This window comes from Aphelocoma coerulescens, chromosome 1 (genome assembly GCF_041296385.1).
Source record: "Aphelocoma coerulescens isolate FSJ_1873_10779 chromosome 1, UR_Acoe_1.0, whole genome shotgun sequence".
NCBI lineage: Eukaryota > Metazoa > Chordata > Aves > Passeriformes > Corvidae > Aphelocoma > Aphelocoma coerulescens.
In genome coordinates, this window is record NC_091013.1 from 90,659,370 (window position 1) to 90,680,823 (window position 21,454).

The window sequence follows — 21,454 nt, forward strand, 5'->3', positions numbered from 1 at the left end:
AAAAGTAAGTGTGACTTTGAACTGAAAAATCCATAGTTATGAAATGCTAAAATTAATTGTTTCAGGAGCTTGGAAGGGAAATTAAAGGATGTTTTTCTCCAACCAAAGAGAAAAAAAATTTTGCGGAATTATTATGAATTAACAAAACATTTCTTGCCATATCTGTCCTAAGGTATCAGCTAAAAATCAGCCCCCATCCCTGTGCTTTAGATTTGAAACTGGTGGTGATAGAAGACAAAAACAGGGTGTAGGTGGGGAAGTGTGCTCATCAAGCAACCTGAAGACCTGCCCCAGCAGGGCTGTGTGGTGTTAGATGCCACTTGCCCTTACCTTGGTGAGCACCAGCATCTAAGAACCTTCTCCTTGTTGGCACCCACAGATATGAAACCTGATGTAAGGTTTGTGTGTGCTTCTCTGAGTCCCATCGTGACACCACAGGTGCTACAGAGACCTAGAGAGCAGTTGTAAGGTGAGGGAGCTTCAGTAAATCTACATGGAGATACCCAAGCCCCAGTTAGTAAAGGTGGCGAGTGAGTGCCTACATTCCTGCTCATCCTAGTCTGTAAAACTCCCTGAGTGATTTCCCTCTTGTCCTTGGTGTTTACACCCTTCAAATATTTGCAGACAGCAGAGTTGCCAAGCCCCTGCTAAGCTGCTGTTAAGCCAAGCTAAACACATGAGCTCAGAAAGTCAGTCTCTCTGACTCCATGATAATAGTTTGCTTTGTTCTTTGCTGAATTTCATGCAGTTTATTGATATTTTCCTGGGATCCTGGCACCTGAACCTGATGGTGATACAGGAGGTGCCATCCTAGAAGAAAACCAAATGATGAATTGGGAATCCAGGTGCCTGTGGCATATGAAGCCAGAAGGAGTGCTGGGTTTCATAGGGTCTAGGTGCTTCCTGGTCCTTTGACCAAGTGCGACAGGTGGCCCCAAGGCCCCTTGACTGAACCCAGGGACCAGCTAATCGTGGCCAGCTGCTAACCCAGCTCCACCCTGTTCACTATTAATACAGGACCGACCATTGTGGAGGTCAGTGGGTGCCTGTCTCATGGTCCTTTCTTGGACTCATCCCTCCTGTCTTATCCTTAGTGAAGCTATCTGAAACTGAGCTTTGCCAGACTCAAACCCCTCTGAAGACCTGCAGCATTCAAGAGGATCTTCAGAGCTTCTCTCCCAACTCACCTGTGTGTGTATGGGCTGCTTTCTCCCATAGAAAATAATCTTACTAAGCCTTATCTCTAGACATAATCATACAATTTTTGAAGGCCAGACTGGGCTTGCTGGCAGATCTTCCCAGTCTTCATTCTTCCATGCTCCTGCTGTTGTAATCTCTCACTTGATTTTGCTGGCTGTAACAAGGAGACATCCTTGGCTTGGCGTTGGACTTTCTTCTATGTCCTGGGATGCTACGGTTATCAGGAGTGCCTGGGCTACACATGGAGCCCACCCTTGCTGTGAAGGACAGCTGGTCTCCAGTGTTTGCTCAGGGTGGAGAACCCAGCAGGGTCTTCATTGCTCATCCTTGCTGGTGGGAGGGTGAGGAGGCCACGTGTAGACAGGTCAGGGATCCACAATGGGCTTCACTCCTATTTACACAGCTGCAGAAGCCACTTGAGCTCGCAAAGGGCATCCATAGAGTCAACATAAACCATGTGCAGCAGGGCTGCTGCAGCTTGGTGGGGCGGCATTAGGCTGGACTGGGAGCACAGGGATGCACGGGATGTTCAGGAAGTTCACAGCAAGAGCAAGCATGAGATCCCCTGCACATCAGGAGATGATGTAATAAGGAGTGCCTTCCCTTAGACTCTTGAAGAGCACAGGGAATATCCTTGGAAAAACATATCCTTGGAAACACCCAGCCAAGGAATCTGAGGTGTCAGATACCAGTGTAGACTCCCCATCTTTCTTTCCCAAACCCAACAGCCTATGCAAGCTGGGGCAGAAAAGCCATGTACTCCATGCATTCTCCAGCACAGCCAGAGAAGTCCCATATTTTATTAATGTTGATTTCTAAAGATGAAATGCCTCCAAAGGAGTTTGTAAATAGGGACCTGTGCAGGAACACAGTGACTTTTATCCCCTGTAGGTGCAATCCCTGATCATGGCATGCCTGCGTGCCCATGCCCACACCTTGGTCCCCTGCTCGCTTCTGCGAGCCAGAGATAACTGCACTGAAATATGGAGGGTTATACTGGTGGGAGAGACACACCAGTGTGTCAGATAAGCAGCAAAATTTAAATTAAGCAGTGCTGGGATGGAGGTGCAGCACCCTAAAGCAGAGGTGAAAACATCTTTCAACTTCACTGTGCACGGACTTGAGCCACCAGATCACCAAGCTCGGCCTGCCCTGCCAAAGAATTTGGGGATAAGGGCTCACAGCGAGAGCCGGACCTGTTTTTCCCTGGCAGTCCATGCAAGGCAGTCCTTACAGCTTCTGAGCAAATCACTTGGAGAAACTCCATGCTCCCTTCGGAAAGTGTCTGTAGTAGTCCACGACCCCACATTGCTTGAGGGACACCTCTGAAGTCCACACTTTGCTCAGCAGGTCAGATCCTTCATGAAGGTTGGCCACAAAGAACATTTTCTTCTGGCCTGCCTGGTCCAGACACGGTGTTTCTGTTCCAAGATAGATCCCAGATGTGTGTTAACATTACAAATACATCTCAAATCCCAGCTGCCAAGGCCTCCACCCCCATCCCAGTCCATCGTCTGGGATGATTAACACATCCTGCAATAAAACTCATCAGTTACTGCTCTTTCCACCCTTCTTTGCTGCAGGTTCAAGTTCCCACGCGCTGTTTTCTACCTCTCTGTTTGCAGAACTGGTGCAGGCAGAAAAATTATTCCTCAGCCGTCATATAACTGCACTTTCCACCTCCAAAGTATTTTTGCAGATGGCAGTTCAGTCATTTTTTTGTAACATCCTTCTGAGATTGAGTCTTTATTTGACGCTTGGAAAAAGGTGGCACAACAGGGTAAAACTCCTTTCTCCAGGGGTTTTTGACAGATTAATGGCAGCTGCAGCATCAGATCTCACAAACTCCTACCTCCCAACCTTGCATTCAGCCTTCTGCTGCAGTTTATTCTGTTCAAGCCCATTCTGGGTATTTCAGCTCATCTAACACCCAGGATATGTGAGCTTTATGAAACTAAGAATAAGCAGGGGTTAATGTGTTGCACTGTCTATCTCCAAGGTCCTTCCTCCAGGTCATTTCTTTAGGGGTAAAATTTGCAATAGTTTTTAGGTGTCCTCATGAACCTTTCTTTGCTTACTCCCTTAGTATCAAAGTTATTTGGCAGTCCCTTTGCTTGAGATAAAGAGCATCACATAAGAATGAGCCACAGAAAAGCATTTGAGCTTTAGTACACTCCCTAGCAGGAACCTGGTGTGACAGTCAGGGCAATGAGTAGGGCACAGGATGGAGCTCCAAACCACCCCCCCCCAGGTTTGAAGGCACCTTGTGGCGTCTTTGTCATCGCTGCACTTTCCAGGTGCTTTCTCTGTGATGAAAGCAAATGGAGCTTTTGTGTCCTCTCTAAAAACCTGAGAGTCCTGTAGAGTCTGAGCACTTTGCAGGCTGCCTTTCTGGGAGGAGAGCAGCTTTATCTTTATGACACTAATGGAAAAACAAGACCTAATGACGGCTAACCCTGCTCATTTCACTTACAGGGCTCCTTTCGGTGCCGAGTGGTGTTTGTGCTGTCAGTTTGGCTCTTGCTCAGCAGTGCCCTGCTCCTCTACATCCCATACAAGTTTGAATCAGGGATTTTTGTGGAGCAAATCTTGTGATTGTCTTGCTAGAGAAACACAGGAGCAGGTAAGAGGAGAGTCTGAGTGTAGGTCTGGACACCTTTGCCTGGAGGATGGTCTTTGCTGCCACATGAGCAAATCCCACCACTCATGGATGGGTTCATCCACTACCCTTCATCATGTTTCCCATTTAGGTTGTTAGAGAAGACAACATGGGGAGAAATCAAGGTTTCTTTCCCAAACCCACAGGTTCAGGGAGGGATGAGCACTGTGTAGGAAGAGGTCCCGGGAAGTCTTGTTTCTCTGGCTGTGTCCATGTGGCGTATGGGCTGAATGTTTCCTTTGTGGTTTGGTCTGTGAAGGCTTGTGTCTAGCCCTTTGCTCTCGTGCCAGGGAGTCCCGGCACTTCCATCCTGGAGCTGTCTCACTGAGACAAAGGACATCAGTCTGTGCACAACTTCCCCAGCTCTCCCTTTTGCCCTTCTGATGGTTTTGTGTTGGAGTGGAGCATGTTTAAGTGGGTCAACAAAGAGGTCATTTTTCCCAGTGCAAAGTACCCTAATAAATTAACCAGTGAGAATTTTAATAATACATGAAAGGAGAGAGGTTTGCTGCTTTTGGAAAGGCTTTTCAGCTATTGATGGGGTCAACAGCTGGGTCAGTGGCTGTTGGGATTCCGGTGGAGGGAGAGGTGGTGGGCATCATCCTCCAGCGATGACCATATCCGTGCCGTCAGGACAAAACAGAGCTACCCCTGTATCAGCCCACTGATACAAGTGTTGTTATTGGTTTTTGAACACACATTAATGGGCAGATGGAGGAACTGCTGTGGAGTGCTGGTAATGTGGAATTAGTACCCACCCTGCTGTCCGCTCCTTTGAAGCCTGAGGCACATGGGCTTCAAGCTGGGCTTCCAGCTGGGTTTTCAAAATGAAGAGACTTGTGTGATCAGTCAGGGAAAACAGTAGATTACCTCAGTTGTATCTGGCTGCAGCCACTTTTAAAGGAATCATTTAAACTTAAGGAGAAAAAGCTAATCCACAGAAGCCACACAAAACAGTCCTGTTGATCTGGTAGATCCTTGGCTGTTCTAAAGTGGTTTTCAGTACCTCAGCTGATTTACTTCCCTTTGGCTTCCTTGGTTTTAAAGAAGTCTTTAAACAAGGCAATATTACCATGATCCCAGGCTATTTTTCTGCTCCATCCAGCCAGACTTGTGGGCATTCCTCGGGTCAGAGTCAGAATATTTAATGTTCTCACTGTGCTGTTGGTCGGACAGGAAATAGGAATGACCAGAAACCCTGTAGCATCCCAAATATACAATTGCAAGGGCTTCTATAGACTAATTTTTAAAAGACAATAGTGATGTGACTATTCATTAGAAGAAGGTTATCTTTGAATGGCCAACTTCTCATCCGTTTGATCTTCTCATCCATGCTGACTAAACCGTACTACTTTTTATCATGTGACCTATTATGCACTTGAGTTCCCAGAACCAAATAGACTATTTGAGCTCAGGAATATCTTCCCCAGGCTTTGTTTGCTGGCAGAAGGCAAAGGCTGGGGCAGACACGTGGTTAATCAAGTGCCTCAGCACTATGTTGACTGCTGTTCCTGAAGGCCATGATAGACTCTGCCAGTGCCCAGTTGTCTGCTATTGCTGCACCCATTTAACCCTGGTCATCTGCCTTTGAGGTGCTACCTTCTGGGGAAGGTTGTTCCTCCTTCAAGGAAGCCAAGGGCTTTCCTTGCTCTCTTCCAGGTTCTTTGTGGGTGGTCTCTGGAGACTGCATCTCCTAAAGCCTTCTGCTGCAACCAAAACTCTCAATGACCATCTTCCCTTGATTTTTGTAAGGGTTCCCATCACTGAAGGACCATGGAGAAGTTTGAAAATCTGGTATTTTAGGAAAAGATGAGCAGAGCAATATGAAAAGCTCATGGAGGTCCAGGAAGCAGTGGTCTTCTCGCCTTTTCACTAAAGCATGGAAAAAGAAGACAACAGCTTTCCAGATATGGGAGAAACAGATTAGGTTAATCCTGATTAAGGGAGTTACTTCCAATCCAGAAGGTAGAAGAAATGTTCAGAAGGGACTCCCTAGGCAGCAATAGGGCGATGCCCAGCATCAATCCTGGGCCAAATGGTGGAGCCCACAGGTCTGCGGATGGCAGGCGAGCTGTCGGGTAGTGAGCGCAGTCCATACAGCCCCAAGCACCTGGCAAGTGAAATAAAACCTGGCAGATCCCAGGAAGATGTCACCCACAAATGGGGCTCTTCTTCGTGCCATTTTTTCAGGGATTAATACTAAGTCTCAGCATTTCCCTAAGTGAAGCAGATCTAATGGCTCCCGTGGGGAGAAGCTGCCAGTGGCACAAAGGGTAATGAAACGGTAAATGTTGAAGACAAATTCATCAGACAGGGCAGTCTGGATCACTTGGCAAGCCGAGCACATTTGAAAAAAATATGTTAGAAGACAGCCCAATGCAAAATTGAACATCAAAGGAGAAAGAAAGAAGATTGTTCCTACAGAAAGGGGCAGTGAATCACCAAATGCAGGGTTTTCTGGGCTTGGTAGAAAGAAACTGCGTGAGCAGCTCCTGATGTGAGTTGAGGCTGCTGCAGAAACAGCTACAGTGACCTTTGATGTCTAAATGAAGGGGTAGGAGGTGCCTTTATTTTTCCTTATGTACAACAACAGCAAAATGTGTTAGAGTAGCTGGCTACTAATGTTGATGCCGAAGAGGAATAAAGGAAAAATGACAGTATTGTGGAAATAGAGTTTAGCACAGAAATTCTTAGACTGGCAGCTGGTTAGTTTTCTGTAAGAGATGAGAGGTTGGAATAGCCAAGTGATTGTGATATTTTCTCTCTGTGAACATGCTAAGGGATCTCCAGTGTAGTGGAAAAGGGCATCACGAGAGCCCTTTGCAAGATGTCAAACCCACAAAGTGACAGATTGGAAGCAACCCCCTCCTTGTTTTTTTCTTTCAGGAGGTGGTGGCTAAATATGAGGACAAATGAATGGTTAATGGGGTCCATATGGGCATAAATGTGTATTTAATTAAAATTCTGTGATATAAAAGAAATCAGTTTACAATCATAATAATTCAGGTTGGGAGGGACCTTAGGAGTCCTGAACTGCCTGAATCTGTGATTCTCATAGGTATGGGGGAACTTGGAGAAAATTTCCTTTTGTAGGCACAGGGTTGTGGAACTGGAAGTGTTGTGAGGACTCAACACAGAACCCAACCTAGTGCTGTCACTGACAGATGTTTTGGCTATTGGGCACATCTGGAAAGATGTACCTCACTGTAGCAGGCTTGAAACCAGCAGTCTGCATATTTTAGCTGGCCACCCTCAACCAGCTGTGCAACAGGTAAGATCTGGACCCTTGTATGGTGCAGATCTAGGATTGTCCCCACATGTACCCTGAATTATCCCCCACTTCCCTCCAACCTGTGAGCCTGTCTGCCTGAGCATGGTGCCTGTCAGGAGAGCAGTGGGCAGGGCTGTGAGCTGGCAGGGCTGAAGGAGAGCCTCAGGGAGTGTCTATGTGTGCGTGTGCTTTCTGTGAGTGTCTCCTGGAAACCAGTAAACCCCCCAGTGGGTTCCAGAGGGGCCTGACAGAAGGATGAGATAATTAAGTCTCCATGAGTTTCATCCAAAAGGGTGAGCTGAAAGAGGAGAGAAATCATTTTTAGCTAAGGAAAGGCTTTCACACAAGCTTACCTGTTACAAAGCACCAGGGAATCCACTCATTAGGGTGCCCTTTCAAGCTCCAGGAATGAACCTGAGGCCCTAAAATCAACTAAACCATGAGAATCCAGCTGATGGGTGAGTGCCATTGGTGCTGATCTCCACGGAGCTGTCTTTCTCATAGCAGCTTTTGGCTCCATTTCTCCCTTTTGCCCACATTTAATGTGTTTGGCCTCACAGCCTCCTGCCTCTCTGTCTTGCCAGAATGGAAATACCCACATTTCCTGGAGCAAAGCAAGGGCATCATGTGAAGCCATGAAGGTTGAGCTCTGCCATGAGGGTTAGTGTGAACAGTGCTGCCTCCCTTGCCCCTTCCGAGCCTGGCACATTTGAACATCTGTAGAGGGCCACTTCCAAGTCCTTTTAGTGTGGAATGTTGCACAGTGGTCAGTGAGCCAGCATCTAGGCTGGCAAGATTCCCTCCTCTTCCTCCTCCTCATAGTATTTTCCCTGTTGTTAACAGTTTTCATTGCAGACATCCATCATCATACACAGTGGCACCCAGTGACCTTGGTGGGGTTTTGTTTCTGTGACCTTGTTCAGGCTCCAGTTGGGGCCAGCTGAACTTGGATCCTCCTGAGCATCCTTCAGCGTAGTCATTCCTGTGTGACCCAAAGGAAAGTCTCCTTTTGTGTGTCCCGAGCCTGGCTCCTGTTACTTTCCTGTGATGTCCTGTCATTCTTGTCTTAGGCAGCAGTAAGTCATCTCCACCCCCTTCTCCCTGCCACTGATGGTTTCCTCAGCATCTCTCCTATCCTGACCCTTTTCCAGACCTGTGTCACTAGTTCCTTGCAGAGAAGCTCTTTGATCTTCCCTGTTGCCCACTTTGTGCCAGCAGCTGTGATGCTGGCCCTGCCACCCAGACAGCTACCATGAGGAGGTGCAAAGGGTTGTCTAGCAGACTGTGAGTTCAGTGTGAGCCGAATCAGGCTAATTTCTCCCATTGCAGAGGTTAGTTGAGCTGGAAATGGTTACAGACCATTAAAGAGACAGCTCATTAAAGTGGCTGAAAATTAACAAGCCTCAGAGCTTTTCTAAAATTAGAAACCATTCCTGGAAAGGCAAGCCTATCCCAAATATCCTGCTACAAGGCAGACTCCTTTAGATTACAGGAGAAACATCCTCACATTTTACTATCAGCTTCAGCCCCATATCTCCAGTTCATCATATCAAACCAAATTGGGTGGTGTTTTTTGCTGTGCATAGAGCCTGTTAAGCTCAGAAGAGTCTCAGTATCACCCTGTAAGGCACTTTTTCTGCAGCCTTTAAGCAAAGGAAGTGGCATGCCAAGGGACGGGGAAAGCATCCTGACATACCTCTCATTCCTGACATCCAATTCTAAGTTCGGCTGTATTTCCATCTGCCTTCACCTGAGAGATTGAGGGCAGAGCAGTTTAATTACGGGACTCACTGCTAGAGCTGACATGGGTGTGTATCTCCAATTTATTAAAACTAAATCTCAATTTGGCTTTTTCAGATTCTTTTCTTTGTTCAAAAGTGCTGCTTTAAATCAGCCTTGCTTTGAAACACAAGCAGTGTTCAGGGCTTGGAAAGGATAGCAAATAGATGGCAGCCCCTTTCCTGTCTCCCTCTGGGTCTCATGGATGCTCGTGGATGAGGGACAAAAGAAACCCCAAAGTGCAATGCCCTTCCTGGAAATCTCTTAGCCACACCCAAGTCTGGTGAAAGTAAACCTTGTCCTCTCCTGAGCATCTTCCTGGATGTCACAGAGGGCTGGCAAGAGGTGACACAGGGTGGGAGAACAGCCACAACCTCCAGGAGGAGGCAGAGGGGACATGTGCAGTGCTGTTTTGTCTCATGAAGCCCATCCCTGGGCACTCATGGGGTGAGGCATCTGTGCAATGAGCTGTTTGTGAGCGGAGACTGGTGTACATTTGCCAAAGAAGCCTGGGGCAGGAACTGTGGCTCCTGCCAGCACAGAGTGGGTGCTTTTGGAGCAGATCCCTGTTCATAGAATCATAGAATGGTTTTGGGTTGGAAGGGACCTTAAAGATCATCTAGCTCCAACCTCTCTGCCACAGGCAGGGACACCTTCCAGTAGACCAGGTTGCTCAAAGCCCCATCCAACCTGGCCTGGAACACTTCCAGGGATGGGGCATCCACAGCTTCTCTGGGCAATGAGGGTAGGAATTCGAGGTAGCCCAAAGCTAGGGGTGAGGGAAGGGAAATTGCTGACAGTGCTGTGGAATTTATTTTGCTCTTGCGGAGGCCAGAAAGCTAGAAAAACTCAGTTATCAAAATGCTTTGCTCCAAGTCATTTATTCATGCTGTGTTCCCATGTCCAGCCCTGCTTGTGTAATGGCCAGGAAAACTCTTATCAGAGACTGATACCAGAGTCTCAGGGGAGAGAAAAAATCTCTGAGCAGTTTGCTTTTGCTTCCAGAAACCCAAAGTTGAAAAAGCAAACTAAACTCTGCTCTTGGTGTGTTCACATGGCATGGGCTGACTTGCTCTGGTGGGCTGGTCGGCTCTAGAGTGCGGGATTGAGTGTGGTCAGTGGTGGCAGCTGAGTTTTGCAAACAGACTTGGAGAGCACCAGCCTTGATGTGCATCATGTAAAATATGTGTGGCTGTAGTATCACAATATATGTGGTAAGTGAAATATCATATCACAGGCTGCTGGGACATCCTGTCTGGTGTTTGCAGCCCCGTGTCCTGTCAGCATTCAAAGTGGCCAAAGGTACAAGCCTGGGTATCCTCTATCCCAGTCAGGTACACCCATCCACCTGCCTGCACCTCCTCTGGGTGCTGCTCCAGTGCCCCACAAAGGATGTGCCACGGCAGGGCGGTGGGAGGGATTTCAGCTAGGAATAACAGAGTGGAATACAGAACAGGGCTGAATAGCAGGAAATAATTCCAGATAACAAAATCCATGCACAGCGGCAGGAATGCACTGGAGGCTCGGCACATGGACCATTCAGAGCCAGCCCCAAGGCAAGAGCTAGGCTCCAGGTTCTTCCTGTGAACTCCTTGCTTTCCTAGCACCTTCCCACTTGCAAAAGTGCCGTGCGGCTTTCGGCAGAAGGAATTACCCTGAAAAGGTTGCTTTAGTCAATGGGAGTTGAAAAATGCCCGTGCTGCCCATTCCCATGCTAAATGCTGCGGGTGGATGTGCGATGGGTCACTGCACTGGTCCCACGTCAGAACTCAAGGTCTGAGTGGTCTCATCAGGTCTCCATATGACAAGTTCAGCACTCCTCGCTGGGAGTGGACCTAATTATGGAAGAGTAATTTAGATTTGGAGATAACTGAGGTCAGAAGAGGTCTCTGAACCAACCTCCCACTCAAGGTGAGGCCAGCTTGAAGCTAGGGCCAACTCGGGAGGTAAATCTTGTTACTCCTGGTCTTGTCCTGGCAGGTTCTGATTATCTCCAAAATGGACATCACCCCATCTGGGGATTTTTTGTTCTACCCCTCATTGTGAAGCCTTTTCCATGCATTTAATGAGACTTTTCTGTTGCTTCTCATGCTATCCCCATGCTTCTCCCGGTAGAGTTTGGGTCCATCCTTTCTACACCCTCCAGACAGGAGCACTACTGGACCTCCCAGGGTTTCCCATGTCCATCTTTCTCAGACAGTCACAGCTTGTCTGGTGGTGTAAGTGCAGCCTCACTATTTTGTATTTATTTTTTCCATTCCATCCTTAATCAGGCGCATCCTTAATCATCCTTAATCCAGCATCCCATCAGAAATGCTGTCAGTGCCCTCACATCCCAGAGAGAAATCTTTATTTTCCTAAGATTGACCATGCAGCACAAGGCTACTGAAATCTTTCCAACTGGAGAACTCCCGTAAAATAAATACGAAGGGAAATGTTTTCCACATTGTGTCACTTCTATGTTGCTTGTCCCATTCACAGAGGGCAGAGGTGGGGAGTGGGTCCTCCAGCTCACACCAGTGTACCTGTAGCTCCGAGCCATCCCAGACCCTTCCTTCCCTGGTAGCAAACATCTCTGATGGCAGGAGCTGTTTTTGAAGCTTATGGTTTTTTAAATGATCTTACAAATAAAGAGGCTTTAGCCTGTGTTTGTGCCTCACCTCCTTGAAACCCCCTCTCCCCCTAACTGTGAGTGATGCTTGGTGCAGGACATCTCCTGCTGGCTCTGCTGCCCTTGGGTGGATGTCACATGTAGTGATTCCATTTGTGCTCTGAAGCCTAATTACACCTCCGAGAGTGGCAAAAAAAATCCCAGGAGGGAAGGTCAGTTTGACAGCCTGAGATATACACTGGGTTGGGGTTTTTTTTACATCACCTTCCCTCAGTTCCTCAGCAAGGAAGAGCCTCTTTGTACCCCAGCAAGGTTTCCTGTGCCCCGCAGGGTGTTGCAGCTGCAGCGTGGTGTTATTAGCGCTGCCAATCACGGCTCCCCCAAAGCAGTGCAGATAATGAACCCACCGTGAACTCGGCCATGGCTGGGGCACGATTAGCAGGGAACAGCCTCCATCCCTTTGAAGGGTGTGAGGAGTGGGATTGGGACCTGTCTGTTCCCAGTATCATGTGGAAAGGTGCTGTGAGCATGCAGCGGGCAAGGAGAACCACGGGGGGATCTGGAAGGGCAGGAGTGGGGCTCAGGGAGCTCCTGTTTGCTCTGGGAACTGGGGATATTGGGGCTGTGTGAAGGGAATCAGCCAGCAGAAACATTATCTGCACAGACAGAGGGGACTTCTTTGCTGCTTACAAATCTACTTCCAAGCCACATTTCCTTTGAGTTAGCACTAGCACAGGGAGGGAAGAGGTGTTCTTGCATGAATAATAAAACCAGCATCCTCCTGTCCATCAGATGAGATAAAAAGCCCCTGGGGACACAGAGGAAGACAACATTATTATACAGGTCACCAGTAGGTTATTCTGCAATTCTCCTGTATGGGGCTTCACTCGCTGATGCTGGTAGCACCAGCCACTATAGGGGACCATGTTCCTCCTACAGGGCTGTGGGGAGGGGTGGGCAGGACAGGATCCACCCCAGTGCCGCGTAACACAGTCCGACAGCTGTAATTGTTGCAGATGGCAAAAACAGTAGCACCACTGAAGGACCCAAGCCACTCTATCCCCCTTTCCCAGGGCTGATCTTGCCAGGATGGCTAAAGTGGTGGCAGCCTGGAGGGGACATCAAGGTGACACAGTGACTGGGAAAAACAGTGAGACCTTTCCAGGTGTTGTGGTCCTTCTCACGTGCTCCTGAAGTGTGAACTCCTCTCTGCCATGGCAGATGCGCCAGGAGCCAGAGGGAAAATGTGCTCACTGGGGTGCAAGACTAATCTTCACTACAGAGTGAAAACTGGGGGCATGTGTGGCTGGGACAGACTCATGGCTTTCTGTGGATATGGTGGCACCCCCACTGGCAGCTGGTGGCCACAGGAGCAATTACAGGAGACATCCTGCACCCAGGGCTCCTCTAGTTCTGGGCAAATCTGGGACACAAGCACCTGCTTGCCCTGCTGTGGGGTTTCCTGCTTGAATCACTCAGTCCCTGGCTTCATCTTGGTGTGAGAAATTTGCCTGATGTCATGGCTAGGTCACTCATCCTGCCTGCCACCTTGGATTAGATCCTGTGATTTGTGTCAGATCACATTTTGGAAGGTTTATTTCACACTGCTGGTGTGCAGTGCTGGTGGGTATGACATTGGTCTCAGGGGGAGAAGGTACAGGACAGGGAGATTTCCTGGGAAATATACGTGTACTTCTCTTCTCTTCTCTTCTCTTCTCTTCTCTTCTCTTCTCTTCTCTTCTCTTCTCTTCTCTTCTCTTCTCTTCTCTTCTCTTCTCTTCTCTTCTCTTCTCTTCTCTTCTCTTCTCTTCTCTTCTCTTCTCTTCTCTTCTCTTCTCTTCTCTCCTCTCCTCTCCTCTCCTCTCCTCTCCTCTCCTCTCCTCTCCTCTCCTCTCCTCTCCTCTCCTCTCCTCTCCTCTCCTCTCCTCTCCTCTCCTCTCCTCTCCTCTCCTCTCCTCTCCTCTCCTCTCCTCTCCTCTCCTCTCCTCTCCTCTCCTCTCCTCTCCTCTCCTCTCCTCTCCTCTCCTCTCCTCTCCTCTCCTCTCCTCTCCTCTCCTCTCCTCTCCTCTCCTCTCCTCTCCTCTCCTCTCCTCTCCTCTCTTCTCCCTATATATGCTATACAGATGTGGTGGTAAAAATATTAGTATTTCAGATTAGAGAGATGTGGCTCAGAAGTTGATCCTAATTGAAAGAACATCCCTTTCAACTCAAAGTTAACAGTCTCTGTTTCAAACTCCTCACTTAGGAGCTAAGATAATACTGGGTGGGCCACTCCCACTGGCCTCACCAGGAGCCATCTCTCCATGTTGTCACTGTTTGATTCCTTCTCAGGATTGGGGCACTTGACAAGTTCTCCAGGGATGGATACCTGGCTTTACTGACATTTAAATTATTATTTTCCTCACCTCTTTTCTTTTTTTCTGAAAGAGCAGTTAGGCTGGATCTCTGTGTTCACTTTGCAGAGAACAGGGGAGCAGGGAGGAGAATGCTGTCTGAATGTCCCTTGCTATAACCATGATTAATAAAGCGTCTCTCTGGGCTGTCAGTTAAAGCATTTGGATTTTTAGGCACTTGGCAGCCCCAGATTCTCTGAGCTCTCTGCCCTGATGCCACCAGCTCTGTCACAGCATTGTTCCATCAGGACAGCCACAGGGGACATGAGGGACCTCACTCCTGGGAGTGGTGGGGTGGTATCTCAGTTGCTCAAGAGCAGCCACCTCTTTGGTTCAGCTCTTCTCACCCAGCAGAAGGAACAGGAAGGGTCCCAACCACTGCCTGAACCCCCCCGAGCATCCCTGCTAAGTACACTCAGCCAGTGAACCCAGCAGCACCACCTCACCTCTGCCAGCCCAGCTCTCCATAAAACACCCAGCTCCTGGCAGCATCCAGCTGGAAAGAGCTCCATTTTGTAAACTTTAACTTTGCCATGGCTCTATTGAGGTGGAAAGCAGCTGAGCAGCAGCAGCCTCAGTTCTCAGCACCCAGGGAGGATCCGTATCCCAATAGGAGCACGATGAGCACTTTTTTTTAACAAACAATTCTTTAAAAGAAGTACTTGCCAAGTGTCAGAATATTTCTCAATGATATTAAGGGCCTTTGGCAGCCGTAATTTAACCGTGAAGGAACCTGATGCCGGCAAAGGACCGCACAGCTGGAAATTTGTGCTGCAGAGCACCATTTTATGGCTGTTAAGCTGTTGGCCTCTCAATGTTGTAAAGCTGTTAAACAAACACAGCCCTTGGCTCACAACACGTGTCAGGGAGGCACAGTGTTTTGGCAGGAGCGGACTCATGGCAACAGGGGCTTCAACAGAGCTGTGAAGAAATAAAAATAAGCAGAGAAGGAAAATTCAGGTGTAGGATGAGATGCCCATTGGCCAGCACAGCCTCATGCTGGGAGAAGGTGGTCTTGGAAAGCGTGTGTAGGTTCACATGGAGTTGCATACTCCCCTGGTTTGGCACGAGCTGAGATTGCCATGTACATATGGATCCCATACATCTCACCTCTGTCATAGCTGGTGATCAGTAGACCCTTAAATCACTCTCTTGCAGGAAGGTGATATTCTAGGGAAGCCTAAACATGGAAGATTTGGATGGTATTGATAGTTTTGAATGGGGAAATAGGTGTCCCAGGAGGGTGGGCCACATGCTGCAAACTACATATCCTTTGCTGCATATGGTGACATGTTGAAGCAAGCTGAGTTAGTGCCAAGAGATGCTCCAAGAGCAGAAACAGCCTGGCAAACACAAGCTGAGCCCTGGTCCCAATAAAGGCACAGCAAATCCACAGGGAAAAAATAAAATACACTTGCTGAACCCAGTACTCAAAAATCCAGAGAAAATGTCCACCAAAATAGGGAGGCTCCTGTCTATTTCTTTAGCGTTTACTTCCATTCTCTTCTAGTTATCATTGCTTATTCCTCTGGCTTGGAAGCTGATCTTAGGAGGTGGCAACAGCTGGTCCTGCTGTGGGGAAGTGTGGTGGGAGATGCCTCCAGCTGTGCTGCCTGCAGCCATCTGTCCAGAACAGGCACTCCAGAGATTGCTGCCATAGCTCTTCTTCTGGGTCAGAAGCTGTATTAGAAGAACACCAGTGACTCTTTATCATCAGGAGGGCACCATGCAGAGATGGACAGGATGGTCTTCCTAGGCTTGTGGGGCTCCTGCCCTGTCCAGTGGTCCCACCTTCCAATGATACTCCATCTCCTGAAGCATTCCAAGAAATTTTGTGCTGGCAAGACCCATTCTTTCACAACCAGCCTATGTTAAAACTTATCCAAAACAACCAGACCTGTGTGTTATACTGTTTTCTCTGCCAGATCTTGACTGTGTGGTACTTTCCATTGCTACCAGACAGACTAAAGAGAACTGGAGGAGTTGTGGCTCTCACACTGGTGATAAAAAGAGAAGTTGAGGTAGCATCATTTGTCTTGCTTTGCAGCAGTTCCCCTGTTTTTTCCACGAAAACTCTAAATTCTGGAGTCTAGTTTCTGTACTTTGTGGGTTTTGTAATTCAGTGTCTCAGTCATGAAAGGAGGCTGGAAGACTGGACTCCAGATGATTGGAAAGCAGCAAGCTAAGCAGCAAGAAGTGGCTCTGGATGTCTGCATTCAGGTGCTGGTTCATGTGGTTGCACAACTCCATCTTCTTGCAGACCCCTCACTGACTTGCCCCCCTCCCATGCATTCCCTTGTCTTAGTCCTGCCAGGTGTCTGCAAAGAAATGACTCAGTGTTAACAGGAAGAAGCTGATGGGACATTTACCACCTAGAACTAGAAAAAAAAAGTTCGTGAATTTGTTTCCCGATGCTTTGGGTGATCTGTTTTGAGGAGATGGACTAGTGAATTATTGCTGCTGCCTGGTGAAATTGGTTTTTTCCCTCACTGATGGACACAGCTCCACTGTGTCTATTTTGTCACTCAAAAGCAGCCATTTTGATGAGAAGTGGGTGAGATTAAGCCAAAATCTGCCAGCCTTGCACATCCTCTTGCTAAGCAATTTGCTGCTTCGCTGCCTTTGGAAGATTGCACTGAAGTTGCTTTCCCGGCACCAGGAGCCGTTTTGAGAATTAGTGCAAAACGAATTCGATTACAAAGCTCAAAGACACTGACAAAAGCTATTTTTAAGCTTTTGAGAAGTGTGGTCTGAATCAGACTGTTCAGGGGAAACATCACAGGAGCTTCTTACCCTTACTTCAGCCACAAAAGTCTTGAAAATTGTGGGATCCCAGTGCAGTTGGCTGGCTGAGATCTAGCACATGCCCATCACCAATATGCAAAGCCTGTGGTCAGTACCTGGGGAGCATCATGGGGGACCCACAACACTGCTCGCCTTGATGCCTCTCTTGGGTTACTAAAGGTGTTTGTGGCTGTTGGTTCTTCCTTCTTAGAAATATCGTGTGCTTCCTCATAACCCAACCCCTTGTAACCATGAGAACTCCAAAACTGGTTATATATAAAAATATGAATAAGGTAAATCTCATTCAAAATGCACCACTGTCCAGAGCCAGGGCAGGATGGTGGGGATCGCATCCCCTCCCTTGGCATCCTCTAGTACAAACTGAGGTCTGTGTCAGGCAACACAGGAGCACTGGTCATAATTTCCATCATGCTTGTCCACCTCTCAAACCTTTGCTGCCTTCAAAGACAGCCTGAACAAGCTGTTTTAAGGACTGCACTTAGGTGTAATCCTTCCCTTCCTTAGGCCATAGGAGCTGAGGCCTCTGCAAGGGAGCATAGCTCTGCAAAAGGGAACAGCTCAAGGTGGTCCCTCAGCCCTGTGCATCCCTCATGCAGGTGCAATGATCCTCATGCAGAGCACACCCCAAAAAAACACACTGCCCACCTCATGGGATGGGGGGTTACACCTGCACAGTTTCCCCTGTAATTTCAGTTTCAGCATTTAGCACATTTTCCTTGTGTCTATTCCCCCTCCTGTGGGCTCCCAACTGTGTCTGGCATGGGGAGGGCAGCAGGGCCGCAGCTCTCAGGGCCAGGGCTGATGGCTGACATTTATTTTGCTGGTTTGCTTCAAACTCCACAGCCCTCCAAGTCCATGCCACGGGTAGTTTGGCCGGGGGAAGCCGCCAGCAGTGTTTGGAAGGATCAATGATAACCTTTTCCTTTGCTAAGGAGTTACCTATGTGCCAGGGAGCAGAGGATGCTGAAAAACAAATGAAGCTGGGATTCTCCGTGGGTCTCCCTGGCATTATTCCTGATATTTAAAAAAACAAACCAGTTCTCCTTTGGTTTTATTAGTCTTTCTATCCTGGCATTTAAACAGAGATGGGATTGGCATGGTCAGTATCTGCAGACACATCCTACGATGCTCTTGGGGGTTTCTCTGAAGGTTAGGACACTTGGGGTGCTGCATCCAAAGTGCCTCAGCTCCTCCGAGCTGCTGGAAGGCATTTTGGCATTGCGATGCCTGGTACTGCCACTGCACAGATTATCCCACATCACGGGGAGAAGGGCACTTGGGTCCTGGGAGCATGGCTGGGCTGTAGGGTAGGAGCAAGGTTCCTCTGAGCCCCAAGACTGGCACCTTTTGGGGTCATCTTATGCTACAATGCTATTTCAGTATTTAATTCTCCTGGATTTTAGTATCAAACTGAAGAACTGAGCTGAGTCTGTGCACCTCTTGCAGGTATGCCTGAGCAGCATCCCAGAGCACCCCATGATGGAGAAGTGTCACGTGCCTCTGTGTCACCCTGTGTCTAGCAGTGGTTTTTCACTCTCACAGATTCAGTGATGAGGTTCATGCTTGCTCTTGTCTTGGTTTCAGGCATGGAAGAAACGCTGGTTCGTCCTGCGCAGCGGTCGGATGAGTGGTGACCCCGACGTCCTGGAGTACTACAAAAATGACCACTCCAAGAAACCTTTGCGTGTCATCAACCTCAATTTCTGTGAGCAAGTGGATGCGGGCCTGACCTTCAACAAGAAGGAGCTGCAAGACAGCTACATCTTCGACATCAAAACGAGTGACAGGACCTTCTACCTGGTGGCTGAGACTGAGGACGACATGAACAAATGGGTTCGCAGCATCTGCCAGATCTGTGGCTTCAACCAGTCCGAGGAGAACGCAGGTACCATGAGAGACAGGTCCATGGCTAAGAACGTCTTCTCTCCTGTCCTCCCAGTGGGCCTGGCTCCTCTTTCAGATCATACCTGTAGGAGGGGGGTGAGCCTGCCACGTGGGGGGGCTGGGGAGGGCTGAAGTGGGAAATGGATGGACATATGGGAAACTTTCATGAAGTCTTTTCTGTCTTTGGCATCTGAAGAGTTCTCTTGGCTACCATGAGAGCCAATCACCTAATTCATTTTTATCCTCCATAACTGTAGATCTTTCAGTCTCTTACAAGAAGTTGGTGGTGTTTGGGGACGTTTTTAGCTGCAGCCTTTGTCCCTATCCATCACCAAAACCCTTTGAGAGTGGTGGGAACCAGCAGTGAAAATCCCCTTTGTTCAGAGGTTTCAGTCCCTTGGTGGAGTAGGGGGAGAACTTTACTTGGAACCATTTTCCTCTCCACTGCTGACAGGCTCTCATGTGAAGGACAGACATGCTCCCTGCACCTGCATCCCCATCTCTTCCTCAGACCCTCAGGGAAAGCACTGGGAGGGGGAAAGAGAACTCCAGGTAGTGTATGTGCAGTGGTGGGACCTATTGTCCGAGTTGTGCTCCACCATCCAAACTCAGTTGCACTTAGGCAAGCCTCTGCATTAAGCACTGGTGAGCTTCCTTTGCTTTCCCAGCACCACAAGGGCACACCTAAATCCTGAGTGAGATGGGATGGGGCAGCGAGCCTGGGGTGCAGCTCTGCAGTCAGCTGCCCATCCCATTACATGTGGTAGCACCTCTGGCTATCTCTGCTTCATCTCATCCATGGTCCAGTTTAATCCAAGGGATTCCAGGCCTGTGCTCTGTCTACACAAAACTCCCTATAATAACGTCCAGCTTGAATCTGTTTTGGTCCCTCGTGGAGCAGCTGCCATCCGCAGGAGCTGAAACCCTGCCAAGAGCTTGTCAGGCAGGACAGCAAACAAAGCATCGCAGCAGCACGGATGCGATCTTCAGTGACTGACGCATGAAACAGGATGTCACCTTGGCAATGGGTGCACAAGTGGTAGAAAGGATCCTTGATAACGTCGCCAGCCAGCTCTTTCAGGGAAAGGTCAGGCTAAATAAATTACATACCGTTCCAATGTCAGCAGCGCAGCCCTCGAGGTTCAGCAAAATTGTTCAGGCCCCTTTTTTAAGAGCTGTTTCATTGCAGGGTTTTCCATTTTGCGTGCATTCAGCTGGGGGAACTGTTTTTCTTCTCATTTAGTAAAATGAGCTTTCAGCCCAGTGGCAGCAGGATCGATACGGGACTTCGGTGAAATATAAATCTGGGCAGCAAAAGGAAAAACAATCTCCCGCTTCCAAGTACATCTGTCCCAAAGGGCACACAGGGATCATCAGGCTGCAGAGATCCAAGCACTATTCCCTGCAGGATCATGGAGTGACATCAGCAAAAGAGGAACAAAAATCCCTATTTGTAACAGAATCACAGCTCGTTAATGCTGTAGGGAAAGTACCCACTTGAAACAGTACCCAGCTGCCAAAGCGTGATTTTCTGAGTAAGCCAAGAAAAAGCCTGCAACGGCGAATGCAGCAGATGTGTCCAGATGCTGCAGCAAAGAGGGAGCATTAATTATTCAGGGCTGCTGCTTCGCTTTGGTCCTTGCCAAAGCAGTGACTCCATGCTCACCTTTCCTTCACCATCCCTGCTAAATAATGGCAAATAAATCATCAATTTCCCAAAGTGGGTAATGTTCATTTGAAGAACCCGTGGCCTGAGGCTGGGCAGAGAAGTTGAAGGATCATTGGAGCATGATGGGTGTGGGGAGTCCTGTCCATCTTGGCATATATAAGCTCGTCACGCATCCTTCGTGAGGTGTCAGCTGGAGGGAGTAATGAAACAGTCATAGCCATGTTTGTAACTGTGCTGTGCTGTGCTCCCTCTTCGTCACCTCCTTGAAGTCAAGGGTGGATGGATGGGAGAGGATCAAAAGTTTGTGCAAGATTAAGGCAGTTCCTGGGTAGAAACAGAGCTTGGGACACTTGGCATTTCATTCTTGGACCTTCCTCCCCTTGTCCTCAAGCTTCTCTGTGCCTTGTGGCCTCTGCCTTGGAGAATGAATGAGTCGGTAATTGGATGAACCAAAAAGGGGAGGAAAAGGTAACCATCATGGGCAGGAATAGCTCCATGCTAATTGTAGCAATTAATTAACTAAACCTCCTTCTCCCAGCAGACAGGCAGCGTGGTGGAACAAGATCAGAAACTGCCAGGAAAGCCACTGTGCACATTTTTCTGGTTGTACTTGTTCCTGGGTGTGTGACTGCTTTATACTGGCCCAAAAGCCTTGCTGGGTCTGGCCCCTCAGCCAGGCTGTTCCCAGCTGGGCTGTACTCACATCCCAGCTGGGGAAACGCTCCATCACTGGCGAATGCATCTACTACATCTGCCATCATATGCTGAATTACCTCCTCCTCAAAGGGACACCCCACATCAGCTCAGCCTCAGCCACCCATCACCAGTTTGCTTATAACCCACCTGGTGATGGAGGACAAACTCATTTTAGCTTTTGGGGCAGTTTGGGCAAAAGGCAGGGTAAAAAGGCTTTTTAGCATGATTTAGTAAGCAAATGGGCAGCCTGGAAGCAGTGGTATAAACTGGCTGCAAACCCTCTGCACCAGTGTGGGACCATGCTTAGGTGCTGCCCATGCTCCCGAAAGGTGAAACAATTAAAAGGCAAACAGATTTACACCCTTTGATGCTTCTTTCCATTTGCAGCTCGATGGGAGCAAATTTTCTGTCACTTGGTTTTCACATTAGTCCTTCATGTCCTGTCTAGACAGGGGGACTCTTAGGATTAAGAAGGAGGCTGGACTTT

The 21,454-nt window shown here is 48.4% G+C and overlaps 1 protein-coding gene across 1 annotated transcript in view; it reads left to right on the forward strand.

The window, feature by feature from the left end:
- Positions 1 to 21,454, forward strand: part of GAB2 (GRB2 associated binding protein 2) — an 89,700-nt gene that overhangs the window by 34,870 nt on the left and 33,376 nt on the right. Inside the window, exon 2 of the mRNA XM_069016338.1 lies at positions 18,303 to 18,603. Within this exon, the coding sequence (XP_068872439.1) occupies positions 18,303 to 18,603 (301 nt within the window). The remainder of the gene's footprint in view (positions 1 to 18,302; positions 18,604 to 21,454) is intronic.